Source organism: Cynara cardunculus, assembly GCF_001531365.2.
Source record: "Cynara cardunculus var. scolymus isolate 2C chromosome LG 14, CcrdV1, whole genome shotgun sequence".
Taxonomy (NCBI): Eukaryota; Viridiplantae; Streptophyta; class Magnoliopsida; order Asterales; family Asteraceae; genus Cynara; species Cynara cardunculus.
In genome coordinates, this window is record NC_037541.1 from 2,092,565 (window position 1) to 2,116,923 (window position 24,359).

The 24,359-nt window shown below is 37.7% G+C and overlaps 1 protein-coding gene across 2 annotated transcripts; it reads left to right on the forward strand.

The window, feature by feature from the left end:
• The first annotated feature begins 6,636 nt into the window (after positions 1–6,636).
• Positions 6,637–23,107, forward strand: LOC112526369 (protein FRIGIDA-ESSENTIAL 1-like). Of its 2 annotated transcripts, XM_025136652.1 has the most exons (5): positions 6,637–6,904; positions 20,698–20,896; positions 21,069–21,292; positions 21,377–22,803; positions 22,893–23,107. In XM_025136652.1, exons 1-5 carry the CDS (start codon positions 6,676–6,678, stop codon positions 22,920–22,922), a joined length of 2,109 nt encoding a protein of 702 aa, XP_024992420.1. In that variant the 5' UTR covers positions 6,637–6,675; the 3' UTR covers positions 22,923–23,107. The 2 variants fall into 2 exon arrangements, with proteins under 2 accessions (XP_024992420.1, XP_024992419.1); XM_025136651.1 differs by having other exon boundaries at positions 21,377–23,107.
• The last annotated feature ends 1,252 nt before the right edge of the window (positions 23,108–24,359 follow it).

The window sequence follows — 24,359 nt, forward strand, 5'->3', positions numbered from 1 at the left end:
CGGCAACTTTCTGTTTTGAATCTTTGCCATATATGACAAACTTGAATAAACCTTTTCACCCCTTCTTTGATCCCGGACCACCAAAAACTCTCCTTTACCCGAGCCAAAGTTTTGTGGAATCCAAAATGTCCTCCTTCAGGAGAAGCATGACAATGTTGCAATACTTTAGAAATAAGAGATGAGGTTGGGATCAACAAAATTACATCCCCACGAAACCAAACCCCGTCCCGTTGCACCAAGTGAGATCTGGCGTTTGTAGGAAAACACCCCGGTAAATTATGATAGTAAGTATCCCGCTTTACATCATGTTGCAACTCTACCCACCAGCCCGCTGTAACATGTGAAACGGCCAAGAAACTAAACTCGGGTTGCCTCGCTAATGCATCTGCCCCTATATTAGTCACCCCCTTTTTATACTCAACCCGGAAATCATAACCCATTAGCTTCGGAAGCCATCGAGCTTGGGCCGATGTGGAAACTCGCTGATCTAATAAATACTTAAGGCTAATGTGGTCCGTCTTGACCACAAAAGGCTGCCCTAACAAATACGATTTCCATTTCCTGACCGCCCTGACTATTGCCAACATTTCTTTTTCATAAGTGGACCAAGCCAACATGGACCCTTTTAGTGGGGCACTATAATACGCGATTGGACGACCCTGCTGAGTAAGGATGTCCCCAATACCCACCCCACTAGCATCACATTCCACAGTAAAAGACTTAGACCAATCCGGTAACCCCAACGTTGGAGTGGTCGTGAGAGATTGCTTGAGCTGTTGAAAAGCTTTTTCGGGTACTGAATTCCAATAAAATGGCGTTTTTCCCACCAATTTATGAAGAAGGGCTGCCATGGTACCAAAATGTTTAATAAACTTCTGATAATACCCCGCAAGGCCTAAAAACCCACGTACCCCTTTAGCATTTTTCGGGGTCGGCCAATCTAACACAGCTTGGACCTTGGAATGGTCAACTGCCACCCCAGAAGAGGAGATGACATAGCCCAAATAATTGACTTTGGATACCCCAAAACAACATTTGGTAATTTTGGCATAAAGCCTGTTAGTAGCCAAAATCTCCAAAACAGTAGACAAATGTTGCAAGTGATCATCTAAGGTTCTTGAATAGACCAATATATCATCGAAAAACACAAGTACAAACTTACGTAAGTGGGGCCGGAAGAGGTCATTCATTAAACTCTGGAAGGTTGCCGGTGCGTTCGTAAGCCCGAAAGGCATCACTACAAACTCATAATGCCCTTCATGAGTCTGGAAAGCTGTTTTACAAATATCTTGCTCACGTACTCGTATCTGATAGTATCCGGACCAAAGGTCCAATTTTGAAAAAAATAGTGGCTCCATATAATTCATCCAGTAGCTCGTTAATGACCGGAATTGGATACTTATCTTTGATGGTTATATCATTCAAGGCCCGATAATCTACACAGAATCGCCAAGTCCCATCACTTTTTTTAACTAGTAGCACCGGTGATGCGAACGGACTATGGCTAGGTCTGATTAAACCTTGGTGAAGCAATTCCCGTACTTGTTTCTCAATTTCTGATTTCTGGTAATAAGGCTGGCGGTAAGGACGAGAGCTCACCGGTCGGGCATTAGGCAATAAAGGTATTTGGTGGTCGTGGGAACGAATCAGCAGAAGACCCTGGGGATCCTGAAAAACGCGATCGTACTGTTTTAGTAATTCCTGGATGGCCAAACAAGGAACATGACCCGTCGGCTCGGTCACACCAAAAGGCTCAATCTATAAGAGATAAGCTAACCCATGCAAGGCTACTAGTTCATGGTCGGGTACCGCCTGTAGTTCGGTGGCCTTGAGTCCCTGAAGGGTATGTGTTGCACTAGCTAACTTGAACCCAATTGTGAGTTTCTGATAGTCTGTTTCCACCGGACCCAAAGTCTTGAGCCATTGAACCCCCAAAACAACAGGGCAAGCGGCTACAGGTAAAACCCAAAAGTCTGTCGAAATTGTATACCCCTGTATAATGAGTAAAAGTTCTTTAACACGGCCTGGGCATAGCTCCTTTTCCCGATTTCCTACTATAACCTCAAAAGTGATATCCCGATCAATAATTAGGCCAAATCGGTCGACCAATGTCTGGTCAATGAAGTTATGGGTACTACCTCCATCAATTAGGACCACTACATCTTTGTTCTTAATCTTGCTGAGCAACCGTAACGTTTGACGATGAATAGTACCTGTAATTGCGTGGAAGGAGACTTCGGCCTGGGGTTCACTGTAATCGGCAGCTGCTGACTCGGTGGTCGGAGGCGTTTCTTCGCCTTCCCCAACATCGTGTATCATGAAGAATTGAGGTTTGGTGCATCGATGGCCGGGTAAGTACTTTTCATCGCAATGGTAACACAAACCCTTCTCACGACGTGCTTTAGCTTCTGTGTTTGAGATTATGCGAGTAGGAGAAGGGATAGGTAAAACTAAAGTGGTGGTTGGGCCTGGGCCTAATATCCCAGCGAAATCGGTGGGAGTTAAACGGCCCACAGAAGAAGTGATGGAGAAACGGATGGGCTGGGACTGTTTTCTAGCGAGGCCCACTTTCTCTTATGCCATTCTTGACGACCCCATCGCATCGATAAGGGATAGAGGCTTCTTCATCTTGACTTCCAATCTGACCTCATCCTTGAGACCCCCAATGTAACATGCCATTAAAAAGTCTTCGGGAAGTCCATCCACCTGATGAGACAACTTCTCGAATGACTCCTGATACTGTGCTACCGTTGTCGTATGTTTTAGTCGGGAAAGAGCTTCGACCGAATTTTCATAATCCGTCGTCTCAAAGCATGCCAACAACGCCTGAGAAAACTCCGCCAAGTCACTGGTCCTTTAAGTTTTGTGAACCAACGGTGCCATTGTAGGGCAATACCGTCGAGATGGATCGAAGCCAAATTGACCTGTTCCTCCGGAGCAACACTCTGAAATTCAAAGTATTGGGAGGCCTGGTACAACCAACCAGTTGGGTCTCCTCCGCTGAAACGAGGAAACTGAAGCTTGTGGTACGGTTTGGCCGTATCACCCGAGGGGATAGCTTGCCACTTGAACTACCCTCACCGTGCTGTTCATGCTTGATGGTCTGGAATTCGTTCATTAACTGCTGGGACATGTCGTTAACTTTTGCGAATCGATCGTGCGTCTCCTGCTGGAACTACTCGAGCGTTTTCTTGTTACGGGTTTCCATTGGATCACGACTGCTTTGATACCACTAATGTGGTCCGATCAATCAGATTCCATAGCCAGAAATTAAGAAGGGAAACAAAGAGAAATTAAGGAAGAGGATTTTGGACAATTTTCTGAATAATCCATTAATAATCCAAACGAATATATATAAAGGAAATTGCAATTAACCACTACTCACATGGTGGAGATCATGGATCACCACTCCTTTATTTTAGGAACAACTCCTTGACACACAATCTAAACATAAACTGAAAGAATAGGAAATAACTTAATTAATTTAGCATAAGGTCCCCTTTGTAACGTTGGCTTCGGTACACATCATAAAATTTTGGAGAATGATTGAACCAAGCTTTTTTTGATTAATTTTATCGCTATTGGTTGTATTTTCCCTTTCTCCATCTCCGATGATGCTTCAACCAGAAAGGGAAGCTTCTTGGTTGCTGCTTCACAAGCCACAAATGGTTTAATATAGAGAGTTTGATTTTGGTTTTGCATTTACATTGGGTTTGATATTGAATCGAGAGTTTGGAGGGAGAGCATCATAAGCAGAAATTGGAAACAAGCAGTAATCGATCGATCGATGATGAAACTGGAAGCATCATGAGGGTATTTTTTTTGTCGTTTACACAATTTTGGATGGAATTGATTTCAATTCCATCATTTTTAGGAAGGAATGATGAAATCCTCAAATGATGGAATCTTTGGAATTCAATTCCATTCCATGGGTAGCCAAACGTTTGAATGGAATTTGGTCAACGGAATTGACCATTCCAATTTCACCAGATTCCGACGAACGAAACGCTCCCTTAAGATTGTCAAGTCACCAGTGACGTCAAACAGGGACGTCGTCCTTTGTATGACAATGGTCGTAAGTATTAAGATTATAATATGACTGTAAGTAAAGAAAACTCGAGTTTGCTTGAGAGCTCCAAGTGTGCTTTGAGTGAACTTCATATGTTGCATGTATGCTTCAAATGTAGCTTATGTCTTTCTTTATGAGCCTTGATATCAGCAACGGTCTTTGTCTTTAATGGTCTTAATGCTTGCTTTCAGTTATGTCCGTCATTGTTAAATATGGGAAGACATGTATTAAACACTATAGAACGTTGTTTGTCGATAGTTAATGGCGACAAATGTAAGAAACATGCAATCATCGTTACTTAATGGCGACCAATAATATAAGTATCTTTAGTCGTACATTTTGTCATACATTTATTGTCAATAGTGACGATCACTAGTCTCAATGTATTTGATCGACATTTTTTATCCACGATATATACTTGGTCGTTAGTTTTAATGTCGGCCGTGACTTTGATAATTTTTACCTAAACAGTTACTTTAGTAGATGAGCATGACACAGGCTAGGAATCTTAGCCATTAAAAGGCATAGCAAGGACCAAGAACTTTGCCCGGTAAATGAGGGAAAATACTCTTACCCAGGAAGCGCTTACGGGGTAAAAAAACGCTTCCCAACAATTCATTTTCATAAATGATAATGTTACCTAATAAGGTAAGTAAGAATGGTAACTTTTATCGATAAACAGTTACTGGTAAACATTTGGTAAACGGTCCTAGTGTACACTGTTTGGGAGATATAGATAGAATCATGGTATGTTCTCAATAGCATGAACCATGGTGTGATGTGTGTGATGCAGACAAACGCATTCGCGAACGCGTGCTTGTGTGCCAATACGTTCGTGAATCTATATGTGTGTAAGAGAGAGAGAGAGAGAGAGTTCCCCTGATATATATATATATATATATATATATATATATATTCATGTTTTATGGATGAACTTAATAAAACACGAAAATCACGTACGTGAAATATTTAGTATTAAGAAAATTTATTCTAATATTTTCCGTTGAATTTAATCCAACATAAAGTAAGTACATGATCGATATGCCGTGTGAACGTTATCATGCACCAATTCACTGTGATTTGGAAACACGTATTTGCTGACCACTTAGGTTTCGTCGCACCAAATGAAATCTTGAAACACGTGGAGGAAACACAAATAGTTTCTTGAAGTGCCAACGATCCGTTCAATGATGGGATCATTTGTTTTTTCCAGTTTTCTCTCTCAGATCTCGGTGAGAGAATAAAAGGGTATATGATTAGTTATATGGTTATCATCCTCCATCAAAAATTTATTGTATATTTTTGGCACTTAATCATAAATAATACAGTGTGATTCTAACTTTTAATGATATACAGTTAGAAAAATGTAAAATTAAGGGTCTACAGTTTGAAAAATATTTATTTTTCAAAACAACCTCCAAAAGACATTAAAATATACACTGTTAAATAGACAATGTTCAAACTATACACCGTTAAACATGACTTTTGAAAATATACGTTTGGTTATATTACGTGTAACGACAGATCAAAATCATCAATTAAATAAAGTCAGAGGCTATATATAATAGTACGTTAAATGATGTATGATGTGACAAATAAATGGTCATGCTGCGTTGTTGCATATTATATAAAACAGACGTATGTGGCTTTATGTGTGGGGCTTGTACTGAGACGCACGTAGTGGACAACGATAAATTGCAACTCACGAATGATATTTAATACATGCATCGAGAATGTACTCTGATGGTAGTCAAGACATGTGATGGAGAACACTTATGCACTTGACCAACTTGGACAACGTGACGAAACTGTGGCTAGGCCAAATGGATGTATGAGATCTCATATATGATGTCGCATTTATGCATGTTATGACTTAATATGCAGGATGGTTGAGTCGATGATTGTAATTAATGTTGTCAACATATCAAGTACATGTCTGTTATGTTTAGTTACGATGAATTACAACCATAAACTCAGTAAAGGCGACGTTAGCGTGTATCTCACAGTTAAGCAAAGGTCTAGTGTGAGGACATCTTGTACACTGTGTTAGCAATAGATCTTGTTTATATTCATACAAGGTGTTTCAATACAAACCCTGTAATTAGTACAAATCATACAAACCAATCAATTGAGATATTTATGGAAACAATAAGAGTTTATCTATTATGATCTGAAAATTATGGAAGATGATTAGAGTTCATTCATTATGATTAACGCTTTAGATCAAGAAATAAACAAGATATTTATGAAACCAAATATTAATCAGATTAGATGGACGGTTGAGATAGATTTATACTAATTAGAGAGTTTGTATGTGAAACTCACCCCGTATATTATGTTATGTTAGTAGAATCATTATTCATATTTACGAGGTTAATTGTAACGTTTGTTAAGACTTCCGCTATAATGTTTTACGATGAACAGACGTTTTAGGCTGAACGTATGTTTTAAGGTTGAAATGACCGTTATACCCTTAGCACATTTGTTTTTTAAAGAGTTTTTTCAAAAAGGAAATCTAATTACAAATACACCTTTGAGGGGCTTCTCATTAGAGTTTTCCCTCAAACCCTCTTTCCAATTCCGCCCACAATCTTTCAACCTCGAAAATGCCGACCTCCACCGCTGTTTCTCCGACCGCCGTGACGGCCGATGATCAATCTCCAACCGCATCGGACTCTGAAGAATACGAGTACGAAGAAATAGAAGTTGAAGAAGAGATAGAGGTTGAAGAAGAAGTCTCCGAGGAAGATGATGAAGAAGGAGTAGAAAGCGATGAAGTGATAGAAACCGGAGACGGTTTATCGCCGCCGATTGAAGACCGAGATCATGAAAAAAGTGAGCATCTTTCTATCTGAAGATCATAGCTTTAATTTACCTTTCTTGTTTCGGTTAAAGTTCGAATTATTTAGCGGTTCAAGTTATGGCATCGTATGCTACTTCAATTGGTGAACAATGCATGTTACTGTTTGTGTAAGTTGTGACCCCTTTTGATGTGTTTCCCCAATTTTGGTATTCTAGGGTTACATAATATGTCAATTGATCATGCATTCATCTAGGTCTTCAGTCTATGTTTCTCAACAATTAATCTGTTTCAACAAAAGGGCTGCACTTTGATTTGTGAAGTCAAATGGCTATTTTCAAATCTGAAGATGTCGACAATTAGAAAGTTCTGAAGAAAAAATGATGACCGGGTTAATTCTGTAACAAGATAAAAGTTGTTGATGTTCTCTCCAAAGAAAATTTTGTTGATTTAGAAGCATAAACACCCTAATCCAAATAAGTTATGTACTAGATTTGACATCAAGAGAATCAAGTGTAGCTCTTTTCTTTTTTGGATATTTGCAATGATCATATGTTTGCAATATGTTTCTGTTCTATGTATGTTTGATTGAGCAAACATTATGTTTAAGTTGGTTATGTAGACTTGTTGTATGTTGGGATGTTGTCAAGTACTGAACTTAGTTATACATGCTTTTATATAATTTCTAGCAAGAGTGCTGGAAAAGGATTATTCTCTTATGTGGCTCAATGGTGAGGGTTACAAGTACCTTCGTGTCCAGATTGGAGCTAAGCCGCACCAACATAGGCTTTTCATGGATCCTTTTTTTTGGTTATATCCTTGCTGTGTATTGTAGTGAACAACTTTAAGTAAAGAAAGACAAAGTGAAGGGATGGTTAGCTTCTTTGGTGGATGCTTTGAGGAATAGGCATAAACACTACTTTTCCTAGTGAAATATTAGAAAAAGGACATACGGGTTTAATCTAGCTTAAAGTTAGATCACCTTTTGTTATCCTAATTTTTGTTGGATATTCTGAAGTGTGGTCTAGTATATTAGACTTCACAGTATTGATTGCATGCATCTGATTTTATATATAGAAACCAAATTGCAATAGAAAATCCGGTTTGCTTTAATGACCAAAGAAGAAAACTGAAGGAATTAAAAAAAGAAGAAAAAGTTAATATTCCATAAACGGGAGTGATACCTTTCAACATAAATAATGACTCAACCGAGTCTCTGGTTCAAGAAATTGACATTGTTTACAAAATTAAGCTACATGTGTAGAACTAATTATGTATGTTGAAAATAGAAGGAGATAAAAAAGAGAGGAAAAAGCTAATATTCCATAAATGGGAGTGACACCTCTTAAAATAAAAAAATGACCCAACTGAGTCTTTGGTTCACGAAAAATGACATTGTTTACAGGATTAACTACCTATGCAGAACCAATTATGTATTTCTGAACTGAAATGATCTGATTGACATGATTGATTCTGAACTTAATCTCAGCTACGAATATCCATAAGAAACTCTGATGAACGCGAGGTGGTTAAACTAGCTAAAACAACCAACGGAACTACAACTCATTGAGGGTGATAAATATGACGATGACAACCCAAGTACCAAACTTTAAAATACATAGATACATTATAAGGTTTGATAGGGAAGCCAAAGAGCCGAAGTAAATGAGGATTAAAACCAAGGATGGAGAACATCTTAACCAAGCTTCATGAAGATGCACCATAATCCACCATAATTAAAAAACTAATACTGTTATTTAATAGATCTACCAAACATCTAAATAAACTTATAGAAAACATATTAATTCAACACGATTAAAACCTTGGGTTACATCCTTATATACAATAAAGTTACTATACTTAATAATAATGAACTATTAGTAATAGATTTTTGTTGCTTTAAAGCCTTTTTTATTTGCCACTAAGTGAATCACGTTTGTGCATGTTATGAATAACTTAGCTCTATAAAGTTAGGAGCATCACCTAGGATGCCATTGGATGGAGGAAAATATTGAATCAAGAAGTATTTCTCTTATACCTCTGATGTGGGTGTATGCGGAGCACAAAAAAGAGTGCACTAGATGTTGCACTTCACAAATGATTTAGTTGTTAGGGTGTCAAATGTTGTGCGTTTAGTTCATTTCCAAGTGTATGCACAACAACTATTTTCCTTAGGCGTCCTAATAACAAACATCACTGGACGCCTCTTATGTATTGGCAAGTTGCTTTCGTAATCCATGGCTGATACATGGCTTTGAGGAATTGGCTCTACTTTCATACCAAGATTCTTTATGGATTCTATTGGAATAACATCTTTGCTACTTCCAATTTCACTTGTTCGATAATTTAATTAACGAACATCCTTGTCTTCTATTTGGATGAAATTCCCAAAGGCACTTGTTTATCATTCTTTTTGCTGCTGGCTACAAGTAGTTGAAGAAAGATGTGTTATTAGCTCTTAGGTTGATCATCAACCACAATCTGGTCATAAAGTACCTCATTTAAGCCCAATTCTTCATCCACAATAGCATTTTTAAGTTTCTTAAAAATACCAACATGGTGGTGCCCATGGAGGTTATTCTAATGTCCATATCCATGAAAATTGAATCATCTTGTTGGAGAAATATGCTCTAGTTACCACTGAGGGATGTGTTTGATGACAAGGATTACTAATTTTACAAGAACAAAAACCTCTTATATCCCAAAATTTGTTTGAGTAGGCTAAAATTCCAAGTCTAAGTCCTTTGGTATATTTCATTTATTCGAATCTCTCCACTATCCTCCATGTTGCTAACATGAGGACATATTGAGCTTTGCATGCTACTATGGTCTTTCTAAATGGTTTATTTTGAATAGGCTTCACCATGAATGGTCTGAACTTTGACTTTAGTTGCACTCTTCTATTTGTTGTCGTCATTATCTTTGGAAAGATGAAATTTGTCTTCAATTTGATATGCTAGTAAAAAGGCATCTCTAGTGGTCACAAGCCTGCTAAGTGCAAACAAATTGGAATATTTTGATTCAAACCATTTCAAATACATGGAGATCATTCTTTTCTCAACCTAAGAAGACTTGGTACATGGGCATTAAATAAAACATTGAAGATGCTTACACCATCGTGCACAAATTTGCAATCACAAGGTTGCTTATAACAGATGGCACAAAGTGGCAACACGACTTCTTTCATGCCCACCATCTTCTCAACTCGCATATACAATTGGCTTCTTCTGTTAACTTTATCAGTCTCCTTTCTTTTGATGAGTTAGCGCAAATAAAACTCTCCATACTATGTTAACAAATTAGCTGTCTTGATTGCATTGATCATGATAGTTTACGACAAAGCTTACCATAGAGAGATTAATCGAGCCTGAAGCTGAGCTTTTTGTATGCTGTTTTGAGCATATCATTTCTATCTATATAATTGGTGTGGGAATATTAACATGAAAGGTGAGTATAGTAGTCACCAAGATGAAACTAGGTCATCAAACCTTTTATTGATCGTCTCTTGTACTACACAAAGGGCATGGGAACTTGGAATTCTAGATATTTTTTTGGTGAACTTGACCAGAAGACCCAAACAAAAGAGTTAAAATAGAATTTGATCATAACAAAGAGAGAAGGACATCGATATATACGTGATTTCTGGTTGAAGACAATTAAAATATTTGAAGTTTAGTAGGTTGCAACGAGCATAATGAAGTAAACAAGTACAGGTTAATGGCATAGGGAGATATGCGGCTATTGGCAATATGATGGTAGCTATTGGCATTTTGATGACTATTGTACAAAGGTGATGACTGAGTTTGGTGGCATGGCCTTTTGCCAGACACTAGGTTAATGGCGGATGGCAGTTTTTGTTGTGAAACCGCTTGATGGGGAGGTGGATAGAAAATAGGAACAATGAGAAGAAAAGAAATAAATTAGAATAATATATATTAGGGACATAATTTAAGCATAACTGAAAGCTCAAATCAAATTGCTTTATATCATAATGTCCATGAAAATGTAAGCAACCTAGGATTCTAGTAGCACATATAAATCTTCTCTCAAAAAGTAAGGAAACAATATGGGCTTTGTTTGTATGGGTGTTTTTTGTTATTTACTACCTGTGTTTCGAAATGTGTTTGTTTGCATATGTTGAAAACAAAGTCTACTCGCTGTGTGTTATAAAAGGAATCATGGGAAGTGAAAAAGTAAATAGTGATTTTGGGAAGAGAAGGAAGATGAGGTGGAAAGCCTGTCGTATGAATGAACCTTGCTATAAAATTTTCTAAGTTCACTTGTAGCCATAGGCAGAGTAATTCTAATGATGTTTGGTGCTCCTAGAAAAAGAGAAAGGAAGTCCATCATGTCGTTTTGCATCAAAACATGAGGTAAATGACCTTTGTGTGTCCAAGGCAATTGATAGGTAAATAGTTACTAGTTTGACACTTGTCTTCTTATAGGCAAAGTCTTGGATTGACATTCGACATTTGGTTATTCGAGAGGTATACTTGTTGGTTACATAATGACTAATACAGAAGCTAAATGCAGTTGATCCGTGTGATGTACTTGAAATTGATTTTTGAGTATCTTCTATGCAACATCATACTAATGTCATATTCTAAGTACACTTCACCCATTTTACGCAATTTCTGTAGACACATTTAGTTTCTCTACTTATTTGGAAAGCTTATATCGTTACTCTGTTGAATTAAAGTGCCAACCTTGAGAGTCAACAAGATGCTTGGTTTAATATGCCAACTTATTCACTTGTCGAAACCCTTTCTTCATGGTTGAAGACCGGCATGGAGTCTCCAAAATCATGCTTCTTGTTCATTAAGGAATACCGAGTAAAAAGGGAAGGCTGTTCGTTGGAAGGGAGTGACCTTTACGAGTTGTCAAAATCTATAGCCAGATATGCTTTTGGCTCACTTGGAAACGAGATCATTTGTCTTGCATAAACATGGAAACGAGATCATTTGTCGTGCATAGACTTGGAATTCGTACTTGTGGAGTGTCATGACATAATAATGTAATGCAAGCTCTTGATAGAAGAAAAATGCAATATTATGATGTTACATAAAGTAATGGTGTTATAAACCCTCGAAGCATGTGGTGAAGCCAAATGGTGATAATCTAAGTATGTTAAACAACTCAAGGGATGAAGGCATATCTTGTGATATTAGAGGGAAGTTAGTAAGATGTGGGAAAGGATGGCAATGTATGTTCAAACTTGCAAGAGTATTGGTAAGCAAAAGCAGATGAAGCATATGTCAAACTAAAAACACGGGTGGTACAAGGAGGTACAAACAACTATCAAAGAGAATGGATTGGAATTATATAATATTTATATACAACAAATACTCGCATGCACTCCTCGCCTTTGGTGGGGTTTGAATCTTTGAGTCTTTGACCTCTTGGGCGCTTGCGTTCTATCGGTAACCCATGTACCATTTGTCAATGCCCTTTTTGGTGTAAGGAGTATTACATGGTTGTAAAAATGCATAAAACATAGAGAAGTAGAAACTAGCTGCTGGAAAAAGCTATTGGAAGTGTAAAAGAAGCTAAAGTTTAAACATATGAGGAACTTAACAAATATTAGGAACAAGTATGACAAAATGTATACAAGTTGGTTGGCAGTAAGGAAAGAAAAGCCTAATGACCTAAGAGTAACATTTGATGAAGTGTCAAGTTGAGTTAGGGATTAAGTGACCTTCTAATGCTTAATTGTCCAAGGAGGCACTAAGGGGCTGTTTGGCAGTTGCTGAATGATTTAGTGCAGAATAGTTAAGAGGTCAGAATGGTTAAGAGGGTCAGAATGGTTAAGTGCTGAATGAAATAATGTTGTTTGGTAACTGTTCACTGAATGACAGTAAAATTACCATTTTAACCCTCTGAATGATTTAGTACTGAATGAAATAAAGCTGTTTGGTTGATATCTGAATGGAACAATAATTTTACAAAAATAACTACATATTTCATATTAATTCAAACAAACGTAACATTATTAGTTCGAAACAAGATTTCATATTAGTCCAACCAAACATAAATTTTCAAATTCATGAATAAACAATAACATAACAATCCAAATTCCAACATGTACAAGTTCCTACTGTATAGTGTACAACCCAGTTCAGCCTAACTATTCTGCATTTGGAGATTTTAGCTCTGCATTTTTTCTGGAGAAAAATAAACCTAACTTTACCATTTCCCTTCTCTCTTTCTCTGTAACCCACCTCCAGCTCCACCATTGTTTCTTCAGAACATGATAATGGCTGCATTCTTTCTTGAACCCTTTGTTTTTTCCTCTATGAAAACCCCCCAAAGGATTATTTTCTTCTAAAGTCTGTAAAACCATCCACTGATTCCTTTCAAAACTCATTCTTTATACTTGTTTTTTTGGGTGCATTATGGGTTGTGTTGCTACAAAGTTAGAAGAAGAAGAGGAGGTGGTGACTATTTGCAGAGAGAGGAAGCATTTCTTGAAGTTAGCTGTAGACAGAAGGGGCAGTGGCTTGTTTACCCCACACATTGTAAACAGATAGTGATAAACAAGCTAAACATCAATTGACATCAATAGTGAAAGCAAATACCAAAAAATATATAAAACCTAGGAAGATGTATAACACACGATCGATGAAGATGAGGAAAGAAAAAACATAGGATCTATAAAGTACAAACCTGATACAATCGAGACCCACGATGGTGAAGAAACCGGCGACYGACGAGTAGCTGAGGCAACCGGCCACCGACGAGGCTGTGGAATCGGCGACTGAAGACACCTTCGCCGGAGAAGAGGGAGGCGCCGACTTGGGTTGCTGAAAAATGTGCGGCTGTTTTGTGTGGAAGGGTAAAGATGGAAAAAGGATGATCTGAATGGTTTAGTGAGCTCATACCCTCAAAATGGTTAAGAGGTTTGTGTAACCATTAAGAGGGGTTTTTTTTTTGCCAAACACATCACACCTCTTACCGATTAAGAGGCAGCCTCTTAATGTCGCCATTAAGAGGCAAACAAACAGCCCCTAAACCGCCCTAGTTAAGACATGACTAGAAGGGAAAGAGTGAGGTAGGCGGATGAAAGAATTGTGCAAGGTTTTATGGTTTTAATTAACATGAGTAGTTTAATAATCTACCAATCTTTTTCATCTTCCTGATTTTGTTCCACCTATTTTGGTGGGACATAAAAAATGCGTTTTTGGCGCACTCAATCTTGTCCTATCTAAGTCTATTTGTCGCACCAAATGAGGGACAAGTTATTGTTCTGTCTTGTCCCATCTGTCCCATGTACCAAACACACCCTCAGAGTGACATGGAGATGCTTAACGCCAAGGTAGACACATAGTTGGTCTTAATCTATGAATTTTAGAACGTTGGCCAAGACACGTCAAATGCATAAAGGTTGAAAATAAAAAGATTGGAGGATGACGAGATGCAAGTGTTATTTTGGTCAGAGCTTTAATGGATGGAAGCTTGTAGGAATTGTACTAGTTATTTGATGGCTTTTGAACAAGGTTTCTATGTAGTTTGAGAGTATTTAAGACAAAGGAAAAGGTGAAACAAATTTTAAGGTCCGATAATATTTATATAGAACTTGGTTGACATTTCGATAGGCGGCCAAAATATTTCTTACTATTTCGTTTGATGTTATCCATAAAACTAAGAAGATGCCAAATAAATGAAGGAAGAGATATTCTATGTTATACGAGTTATGGATTGATGAATTTTATGACTAATGAGGTGTATCAAAGAAACTTTCATATTAATGGTTTAAACTAGGGTGTTGAAAATGCAAACTAATTGTTATGCCTAAGACGTTATTAGAGACACCGACACTTCATGGAATATACAGAGAGAAAAGGATTGCAAATTGTGTTTGCCAATATGGAGAAGACATATAATAGACCGTCAAGTGAAGTGATGGGTTGGTTGAACAAGGTACAATATATGTGAATTGATTTAGTGAACTGATGACATGATAATGAGAGTGATGGCTGTAAAGAACGGTTGAGGTGCCCAAAACTGTACTTGAGGAGTTGCCTCTTAATGTCTGATTGAGTCATACGCCTTGCTTGGGTGACTGGTGGTGAAACGGTGAGGCGGTGGTCTATAAAGAGGCGTACACCTCTGTCTTTGTGATGTGCATGCGAGTGTCTCTTTTATTTAAATAAAAGACTAAAAAGTCAAACACTGAACTTACGTAAAAAAGAAAGGCTAATTCTTATCTCTCTCTTAGCTGGATTTCTCGATCACTCTATAAAACCTCCTTTCTTCTCTTACACGTATGGCTTGTGAAAACGTATACCTAGTTTGTTTATAAATATATATAATATTGTATATTTTTTTTAGCCTTCTACAAGTACTTTCTTTCAACTACAGAGTGTATTATATTTTTTCTTGGTTAGTATTATATATATATATATATATATTCTTTGTTAGTATATTTATATTTGTCTGTGTGTTTTATATATTTTCATTGTCGGTACATTTGTAATTTCTATCCGGTGTATATTTCTCTTCAATATATTTTATGAATTATGTTGGATATGTTTTTGCCTCGAGGCTTACACCACGGACCGCCTAGAGGCTTATGCCTCTTCTCACGTTTCAGTACTTTAAAACCTTGATTGTGACAACTAGACATACTTTCCATATCACTTATACAATGCACATAGGGTGCATGAGCACTTTTTTTTTTGTGCTTTAGCATGGTGAGTTGACTAAAGGACATACTTGTCGATACATAATTGTCTACTTGTGTCCATCTTATTGATTATTGAGGTTAAACGTGTTAATTGAAAGTTGAAGACAAAAGACATATAACATGTATGTTAGTGACATGTAAGAGTGAAGCGGATGAGATGTTTGACATTCTTCAAGGATATCATGTGATTTGAAACCTTCGGTTGATGGTGAAAGTTAAGTTCTATAGGATGGTAAAGAGACCTGGGGAACATGTTATTAGGCTATGAAGCTCAGGTGGATGTGTGGCCAATAAGTTGAGGGGCAAGATTAAATATTAAGAATATCGGAGATAGTTGGACTGAAACTAGTTGAGGAGAAATCCATGCAAGAATTGTTCTTGTCATGGCTTTAAAAAACGTGTAAGGCGCATGTCTCAAGGTGAGGTGGCTTCAAACCAAATGTGAGGTGGCTCCTCTCTAGGTATGGTTGGGTCATACTTCTTTGTTGGCAGAGGCGAGGACTGAGTTGGTGAAACGGCGAGACTGTAATGAGGTGGTCGCCTTTATTGACCATTCCAGTTGTATGAATCCACACAAAAGCAAGGTGCTTTATTCTCTCTCGACTGTAAAACCACTTGTCGCCGTCCCACTTTGTATATATATTCTTTATGAGTAGTGCACTCATATATAATATTGTATATAATCTAAGTCTCTCACCGTCCCACTTTGTATCACTTGGTATATCTTCTTTGTGAGATGTGCACTCATATATAATATTGTATATAATATAAGTCTCCCATCATCCCACTTTGTATCACTTGGTATATTTTCTTTGTGAGCAATATATATATATGTGTGTGTGTGTGTGTATATATATAAAATTCAATCTCCCACCGTCCCACTTTCAATGTGTATATAAGTGTATAGTAGCCTTATATATTTTGTGTATATATATTCAGTATTTGTCTTTGTGTATATTGTATTCAATCCAAAGTATAATAATCTTTTATATATATATATATATATATATATATTATTTTGTGTATGTATATTTAGTATTTATGTATTTTTTGTATATTGTATTCCGTCCATAATATAATAATCATTTGCATATATATTTGTTTTTTGGGGCTTACGCCTTGACCGCTTCGAGGCGTATGCCTCACGTACCTAATGGGAAAACGCCTCGAGGCTCGTTTCCTTTCTTTAAAACCTTGGGTCTTGATGGTTTGATCCTCTCTTACGTATGCATTTGAGTGCACCCTTCAGAAAAGAAACTTTTACCCACATGAATTTGTTTGTAGATGTGGAGACTTACCAAGGTTGACATGGTAAAGTAGTGCAAATGTATTTGAGTGTGCTGATTACAATGAAGGAATTGGCCTTAGATTAGAGCACATGGAAGGATTAAAATTATGTCCTTGAACTTGTTGGGGGGGGGGGGGAAGCTTACTTTATGCTTCTATTGTGTCTTTCTTAAGCCTAAACAGTTAGTCTACGATAAAGTGGGTGTAGATATTGATGTTTGGTTTACTTGTCTAACATAATCGAATCTACCAACAAAAATGCACCAAATCATTTATGGATGAAGCAAATTTAAGGATAGCCATATGTGTAAGTGGCGGATCTAGAAACTTTTATTATTCGGGGCACCTTTTAAGGATGTCAAAAAAAATCTGAAACCGAATAACTCTTTCGAACCATACGATTTTGGTTATTCGGTTTTCGGCTTTAAGGTCCACTTTAATTGAACAAAAATAACTTATTCATTAGTATTATAGCAAACAAAACAAGAGAAATAAAATGAATTTTAAGGGGTTGACACTTTAGAAGTTAGAGGAATTAGAGTTTAATTGATCAAGTAATGACTCCTTCAAGTAAGAGTTCTAAAATGAGATGACAAGAATCAGAATTGGGTCTAACTTTTATTTGTTCTAGGCCTATTAATAATTTTAAGTTAACAAAAATATAAATAAACTGCTCTTGGGGTTTGTTGGGGCCTGTGCCCCCTACCCCTTTTGTTGTGGATCCGCTAGTGTTTAAACTTTGATACATCTTTAGTTGATGTTGAACTTGTGATGGAGGATGTCAGTATGCGATCATTCTTTGCAAGTGCTAAGTGCTTCTTCATGATCGTTATTATTAGTGAAGGAGGTTACTTCTTTTTGGCATCAAGGCATCTCATTCTTACAACATGTTGCTGCAGTTCTAATATTTTTCTGTGAGCGGGCATCCTTGAGAGGTTATCTCAACCGTGGATCATCCAAAGAAAAGGGTGACACAATTTTTAGCATACTGCAAAGAGTCTACGGGAACTTTTGTCGGCCACACAAGAATTTTATGTGGTTTGCATGTGCAGTAGATTTATAACCACATCTTTACTATTTTAGTTAAAGTTATTTTAAGTTAGTAGAGTCATTGTACTCTTGTTTAGTCTAAGCTTCCAATATGATCATCGAGAGAGAACTTTGGCCCTGAAAGCGCTATTCAGTGCTTGGTTACTATGTTCTAAGAAATCCTCGTTGTGGGATTCATAGTGGTCATTTTGAGAAGTTTAAGGTGAACTCGGTTGGTACAACAACTTTTGCCATCTCGATGGTTTGGTCTGATATGGAGAGGTGGTCCCTTGTGTTGATGAATTGATGAAGACAAAAGGGGTTCGTGTGCAAGTACACTGCACACTTGTACTTTTTCTGCCCAAAAGCATCTTTATCTCGCCTCCTATCTCTCTTCAGCTCTAGTGTAAAAGGATGGGTGCAAACCGTCATTTGTCGACGCTAGGGAAAAGCTGACAAAGTGGTTGAGCTTGTATTTTTCTGTTATTTACTTGCTGCATTTCCATTTTGTATTATAGTTCCTTCTGTTATGGGCATTGCACTTTGAACTTAATTTAAGCTTTTGACATTTCTTCTTGCAATCTCTATTTCTGTTTCTTCTACATTTCTAGCATGAACTAAACACCATTATGATGTGGGTGTGAATAGTACCCATATTTGCTTGTGAGATTTGAGGTGTACTTTTGCTTCTTAGGTGTATACAACATGCTAGAAATTTTACACGACTCATGTGGCAAATGATTTATAAGGTTGCACTCTTGCTTTTGAGGTGTATACAACAGTAGAAATGCAAATTTATGTTACGAGATCTTAAAAATACTGACAGAGACGACCCCACTGCCATTCAATCTATTCGTTTTAATATCTCTGGCGTGAAAGATTAGCTTTGGAATTGCAAAGCCTCGCACATTTTTTGTGATTTCTTATATAGATTGAAGAAAAAGAAGATTGAAGACATGAGGACTCGGCCTCTGAAGGCTACCTTGTTTAACTTCAACTTACAACTTCCTTTGTTTCTCTTGGACCTTTCATTTAGATGAAAAGCAACATTTAGTTCAATAGGCTACAAAAATTTCGGACCAAACATAAGATGAGAGGTTGTAGGCTTAATCAGGGGAATGTCTTTGGACCTTTCTTTTTGGATGAGATCTTCTGGGGGATTCATCTTATTAAGGGAATGTTCTTGGACCTTGCTGTGATTTTGGATGAGATCCCCTTGTGGGATCCAAGGAGTGTCTGATGATGTATGTTATTTGTTGATGACATTGTGTTCGTAGCGGAGTCAAAAGTATAGGTCAACGAGAGGTTGAAGCACGGGAGGGCGGCTTTGGAATCACAAGATTTGTGAATTAGCTGCTCTAAGACATAATATTCTTGGTGTAATTTCAGGGTAGAGCATATTGAAGTAGGGAAAGATCAACGTTGGGGCGCAAAGGGTCTCCAAAGGGTCGAATGCAAGTTTTTAGGTTCCATGATTAAAAAAGAGAGAGTGGTTGAGGAAGAGGTAAGACTTTGCATAAAGGGAGGTTGGCTAAAGCTGCCACAGAGTGGGACAAGAACGTTTCACTAAGACTAAAGGGACTGTTGAGAGGAGGTTGGAAGTTGCTAAATGAGGATGCTTAGATGGACCTGTTGTAGGACCATGCTAGAAAAAACCCTCCAAATGAGGTTTTGACGAGTTGGTGTTGCCCTCGTAATAAATAAATTGCGACAGGGGAGATTGCGGTGGTCTAGGCACGTTCATAGGAGACCGTTGACAACACCAATGAGGAGAGTATTAAGAGTGGCGGTTGAAGGAGTTAGAAGGGGAGGGCCAATGAGCGCGTGAATGAGTAATTGAGGATGGATATTGTGGCCTTTTGACATTTATGAGGACATGACTTCCGAAAGGAGTATTTGGAGACGAAGGAGTAAGGTGGCAGACTAGATCGCGGACTTGAAGCTAGCATGGTTGGGCAGAGAGGAGTTGGAGAGGTTGAGGGGTGGAGGGTTGACAGTGTAGGTTAGGGATGTGTTTTTGCCTTACGTGCTCTGTGTGTTATGTCTTGCTGTGTGTGATACCTTTTGTATGTTCTCGTGGTATCTACTCGCCACTTCTTATTTTTCTCGTTCTATGTTCACCATGTACTAGTATTTGTTCCTTCTACCTATTTGCTCACATGCTTGCACAAGTCGGGCTCTTCACGGAAATATCTGCTCTACTATGAGGCAGAGATCACCTCTACTCTGAGGTAGAGGTCTGCTCTCAGGTAGAGGTCAACTCTGCGTACATTTCATCCCCCGAACTCTACTTTAGAGTGAAATTTACTTGGTCGTTTGTTTTTGGTTTGGCTTGGTTTCTTGTAGGCATGAGCAGTCCGTTCCCCAATTTGTTTGCTTAGTCATAGATACACATGGAGAATTATTTGAAGAAATCGTGGATATATGTCCTTGGATATTATTATTTCTTACATATGTTTAGATTTGATATTAGATATAATTCTTTAATTGGCAGACTTTGGCTCCATGAGTTTTTAAAGGTCACACTTATGGTCATGTGCTCTCACTACTTCAATTGGGGATGGAGTGGTAGGGCTCTAGTATGTGTCTCTTTATGGTTCGTGGCATCTTGACTGATCTGGTGGGTAAATATTAATTCTCTTTTGGTTTTAGATGTGGAGGGTGTTTAATGGTGGTGCATTCCCCAGATGTGCTGTTTTACAATGTGGGTTTCCATGGCTTAACATGCCACTGGGGGAATTATTAATGTCCAATAATTAGGAAATAGTCGATTGTTGTTCAAAATCATGAACTTGGATTGCTGATTATCGATACTCTGGACCCTTGCAGATGATGATGGCAAAGCTCCTCAATGTGATGGTGGAATGATGAGTGCTGAGACCAATAATACTTTCAACGAAACCAGTAAAGAAGTGACTGGTGGAGATTCATTGATCAGTCTCTACAAATCTAATAAAATTCCACATTCTGAGGAAGAAACTACAAAGATGAGTGCTAAGGATGTCAATGATACACAAAAGGAACCCAGGTGCAATGATGTTGGTGTGGTACTCTTTTTCCAAAAAAAAGTTGGTTAATATATGATTACCACAAAACAGAAATGTGGCTATCAGTGGCTTTAGTCTTATCTATAGTTGTTTAGTTTGTCTTTGGCTTCTCCATACCCTAGAAAGAGTACTAATATCTTTTAGGTTTTCCAGATTGGAAGCTCCTCTGATAAGACCTAGAAGTTCGTCACCTGCGGTGGAAATTAATGAAGGAAACAAAAGACCGGCTCTTATATGCAACTTTTTTGCAAAGGGTTGGTGCATTAAGGGAAACTCTTGTCGGTTTCGTCATATAAAAGAATCTATGAATGCCAATGACCAACAAAAGGAGAACTCTGTAGCTGCATATCAGAAAAGTGAACCTCAGGATGATGAAGGTAATTTGTATTTTCTTGGGAAGAGTTAATAGCACATGGTTTTTTTGACTTGTTAAGTTTTGTAAGTCCTTGTTGCCATGTCAGGTTTAAGAGATGGTGTAGAAAGATCTGGTCTGGCAACTCCTGTAGCTGTGCCAACTACTACATGTTCTTCTGAAACCATCTTGCTTCAGGATACCAAAGAGAGCCCAAAGCATAAAATTAATCCCAAGGAGTCACAAAAAGAGGATCCTGTAAACATCTCCTTGGTTGATGATGATAAGGAGACAGGGGGTTCGCGAGAGAATCAGTACTTGGACAAAGAGCATCCTCCTGTTAATGCAAATAGTTTGCTGCATGAAACTTCTTCAAGTAACCCGTTCACGGGTTCAGACATCCGTAAAAGCAATTGGGTTTCTTCTTATGCAACAAGTATGGAAGAACTTGATGGTAGAGAATATCAATTTAGGTTTCACAATCTGAAGGTGCCTATCACTAATTATTCCCCAAATTATGGCTCAAGTTCTTTTCAGTCGACTTCTCGAATTTCCCCATCAAACCATAGTTCGATGTGGCCTAGGACTTCAACGTTGTTAAGTTCCTCATCTTGGAATTCTGATTCCTTTGGAACCGTGAAGCATTTGGGTGGTGATCGAGAACTTCATCCGATCTTTCGACCAAATGTTACTCCGTTTTCTGGTTCTGAATCAGAACATTTATATCGTGACAAAGATGTTCTCCCACACTCAGCTGGATTTACAACTAAATTTTCTTCGTATGATTGGGAGCCATCAAAACCTTTCCGGTCATCTTTTCTTATTTCCCAAGGAATATATTCTCCAGCTAGCCAGTATGATCCCATCCGTGATAGCATTGAACAGCCAAAGGATGGAGATAAGATCTCCAAATTTTCTTCTTCTAGTCGAACGCCATCCATCTCAAGCATACATTCGTTGATGGATGTCAATGCACCTCTAAAAGAGAAATTTGGAATGGATCATGGATCTGATAGATTATCTCTTGCCAGTCATGTAAACGGCCATGACAATGCTATGGACGTGAACAGTAATGCACGTGAGTTGGGTACTGTTGATACCAAACAGGAAAATACAAAACGTGAAGCTAAAGGAAAAAAACATCCGATTCATGCTCATGTTGGGGATGCCATACAATCACGTGAACTACAAGTTAATCCCGAGTTTGTGCAAGAAAATGATGGGCCATCAAAAGAAATTAAAATAGGAGATGATAGTAGCCGATATCGTGGTCAAGATTTTGACATAGAAGGGGAGGGAACTAGAGAATCTAAAGCCCTTAAACATTTTCGTGCTGCTCTAATAGAATTTGTAAAAGAATTAGTCAAGCCGACATGGCGTGATGGCAAACTGAGCAAAGATGCCCACAAAGTGATTGTTAAGAAGGCTGTTGACAAGGTCATCAACACTTTACCAGCAGAGCATATTCCAAGTATGCAAGAGTCTATAGACATCTATCTTTCCTCATCTCAGCCAAAAATTGTGAAACTTGTTGAGGTGCGTTCTCTCGGTATGCTGATTGGTAATCCTAGGATATAGAATATCAGATGATGTGGCATTTGACAGTTTGGTACATTTGCTTGCAGGGATATATTGAGAAGTATGGTAAATTGTGAGATATTCAGACGAGGACTCTTTCGTTGCAGTTTTCCTTGTAAATAGATGATAATCATCCTGGTCAGATGCTGTGTTTTTTATGGAGGTCTTCCTTTTTTGCACATGGAGAACATGATAGTTGTGAACTTTAATGTCTTATGCTGTGCTTCCATTGGTACTTTAAACAGTAAATGACCTTATCTGCATGTCAAACCTGTCTTGGAAGTTTTTGAGCACTCATCAGTAAAACATGTGGAACTGGCTTAATTTCCCTAGCTGTATCCATCTGTAGTTATAGGACTCTGTTTTCTGTGATATTCTTCCTTTGACTTCTGGCATAATTATCTCCCCTTTTGACCATGCGAAGGTGTTTAAGTTTGGTAATTTAAGCCTGTTATGAAGGATGGTTCTTCTTTGTTCTTTTTAGGGTGGGAGTAGCTCTTTCAAGGTAAAGCTGCGTTTGTTGATTAAAAGTTAAAACCACTGTATGTTGGTTTCGATAGTGGTTTTACTTGAGTGGATTTGGAATGTGGAACGGGGATGGAAATTAGTTAGGAGCTTACAAAAAATGAGGTTATTACCTATGCTGTTAATTGTGTCGCTATTACCTTGCAGTAGCGGATTGTGGACTACGGTAAAATTGCGATGGTCAAATTGCGGTGAACATTGCGTTTCCAATATTTGCCGCGCAATTGACCGATATTTGAGCTATATTTAAGGTGAAATTGCGGACCAATATTCTGATATTTTAGCTTTGGCCTCTTTAGAACTATGTTGACTTGGATGCTGAACCTATTGCTTGTGATTAGCTCGTTTATGAAAACTTTTCCTATTTTGTTTTGTGAAACTTGTTTAGGTTGATGTTTCGAGGTTGAACCTATATTTTTAATTAATACATATGTTTATGTATGCATATATATATATATATATATATATATATAATTCTAAGAAATATTATATGAACCGCTATACCACCGCGATAACCATTATTTCAAATATCGGTCCTGACCGCAATTTTGTATTTTCACCGCTATAACAACATAGGGTATTACTTGTATAACCAATGAAATAGAGACTAAAGATGTGAAATAGTTTCGTACAAATAGTTAGTTATGTTGGAAGACTAATTAGTTCATGATGGATCAAATGGACCTAAAGGGTAATATTTCCTTTGGAAAATTTTGTTTTTATACCATGAGTACATAAAGAGGGATGGTTCTAATTGCTATCTTTTGAAGATTTTAGTTTTATTCATCCTTATTTTTATGTTCTTGATCTTTATCTTCAAAAATTTCTACAAAGTATTTGGGAAATTCTAAGTACACCAAGTTTCTCACGTAGTCTTTTGAGAAACTAAGCACAAATAACCATCTCCATCATAATGAAGTGAAATGGAATAGAAGATCATAATATGTGATCACTATAGACATCAAGATCTTTAAACCATAAAATATTCG

Bases quoted from the DNA above. Each gene is read 5' to 3' on its own strand.
- LOC112526369 (XM_025136651.1), top strand. From the start codon at position 6,676: ATGCCGACCTCCACCGCTGTTTCTCCGACCGCCGTGACGGCCGATGAT. The intron at 6,905-20,697 runs GTGAGCATCTTT...GGACCCTTGCAG, and splicing joins AGACCGAGATCATGAAAAAA to ATGATGATGGCAAAGCTCCT. The intron at 20,897-21,068 runs GTGCAATGATGT...TAGGTTTTCCAG, and splicing joins GATACACAAAAGGAACCCAG to ATTGGAAGCTCCTCTGATAA.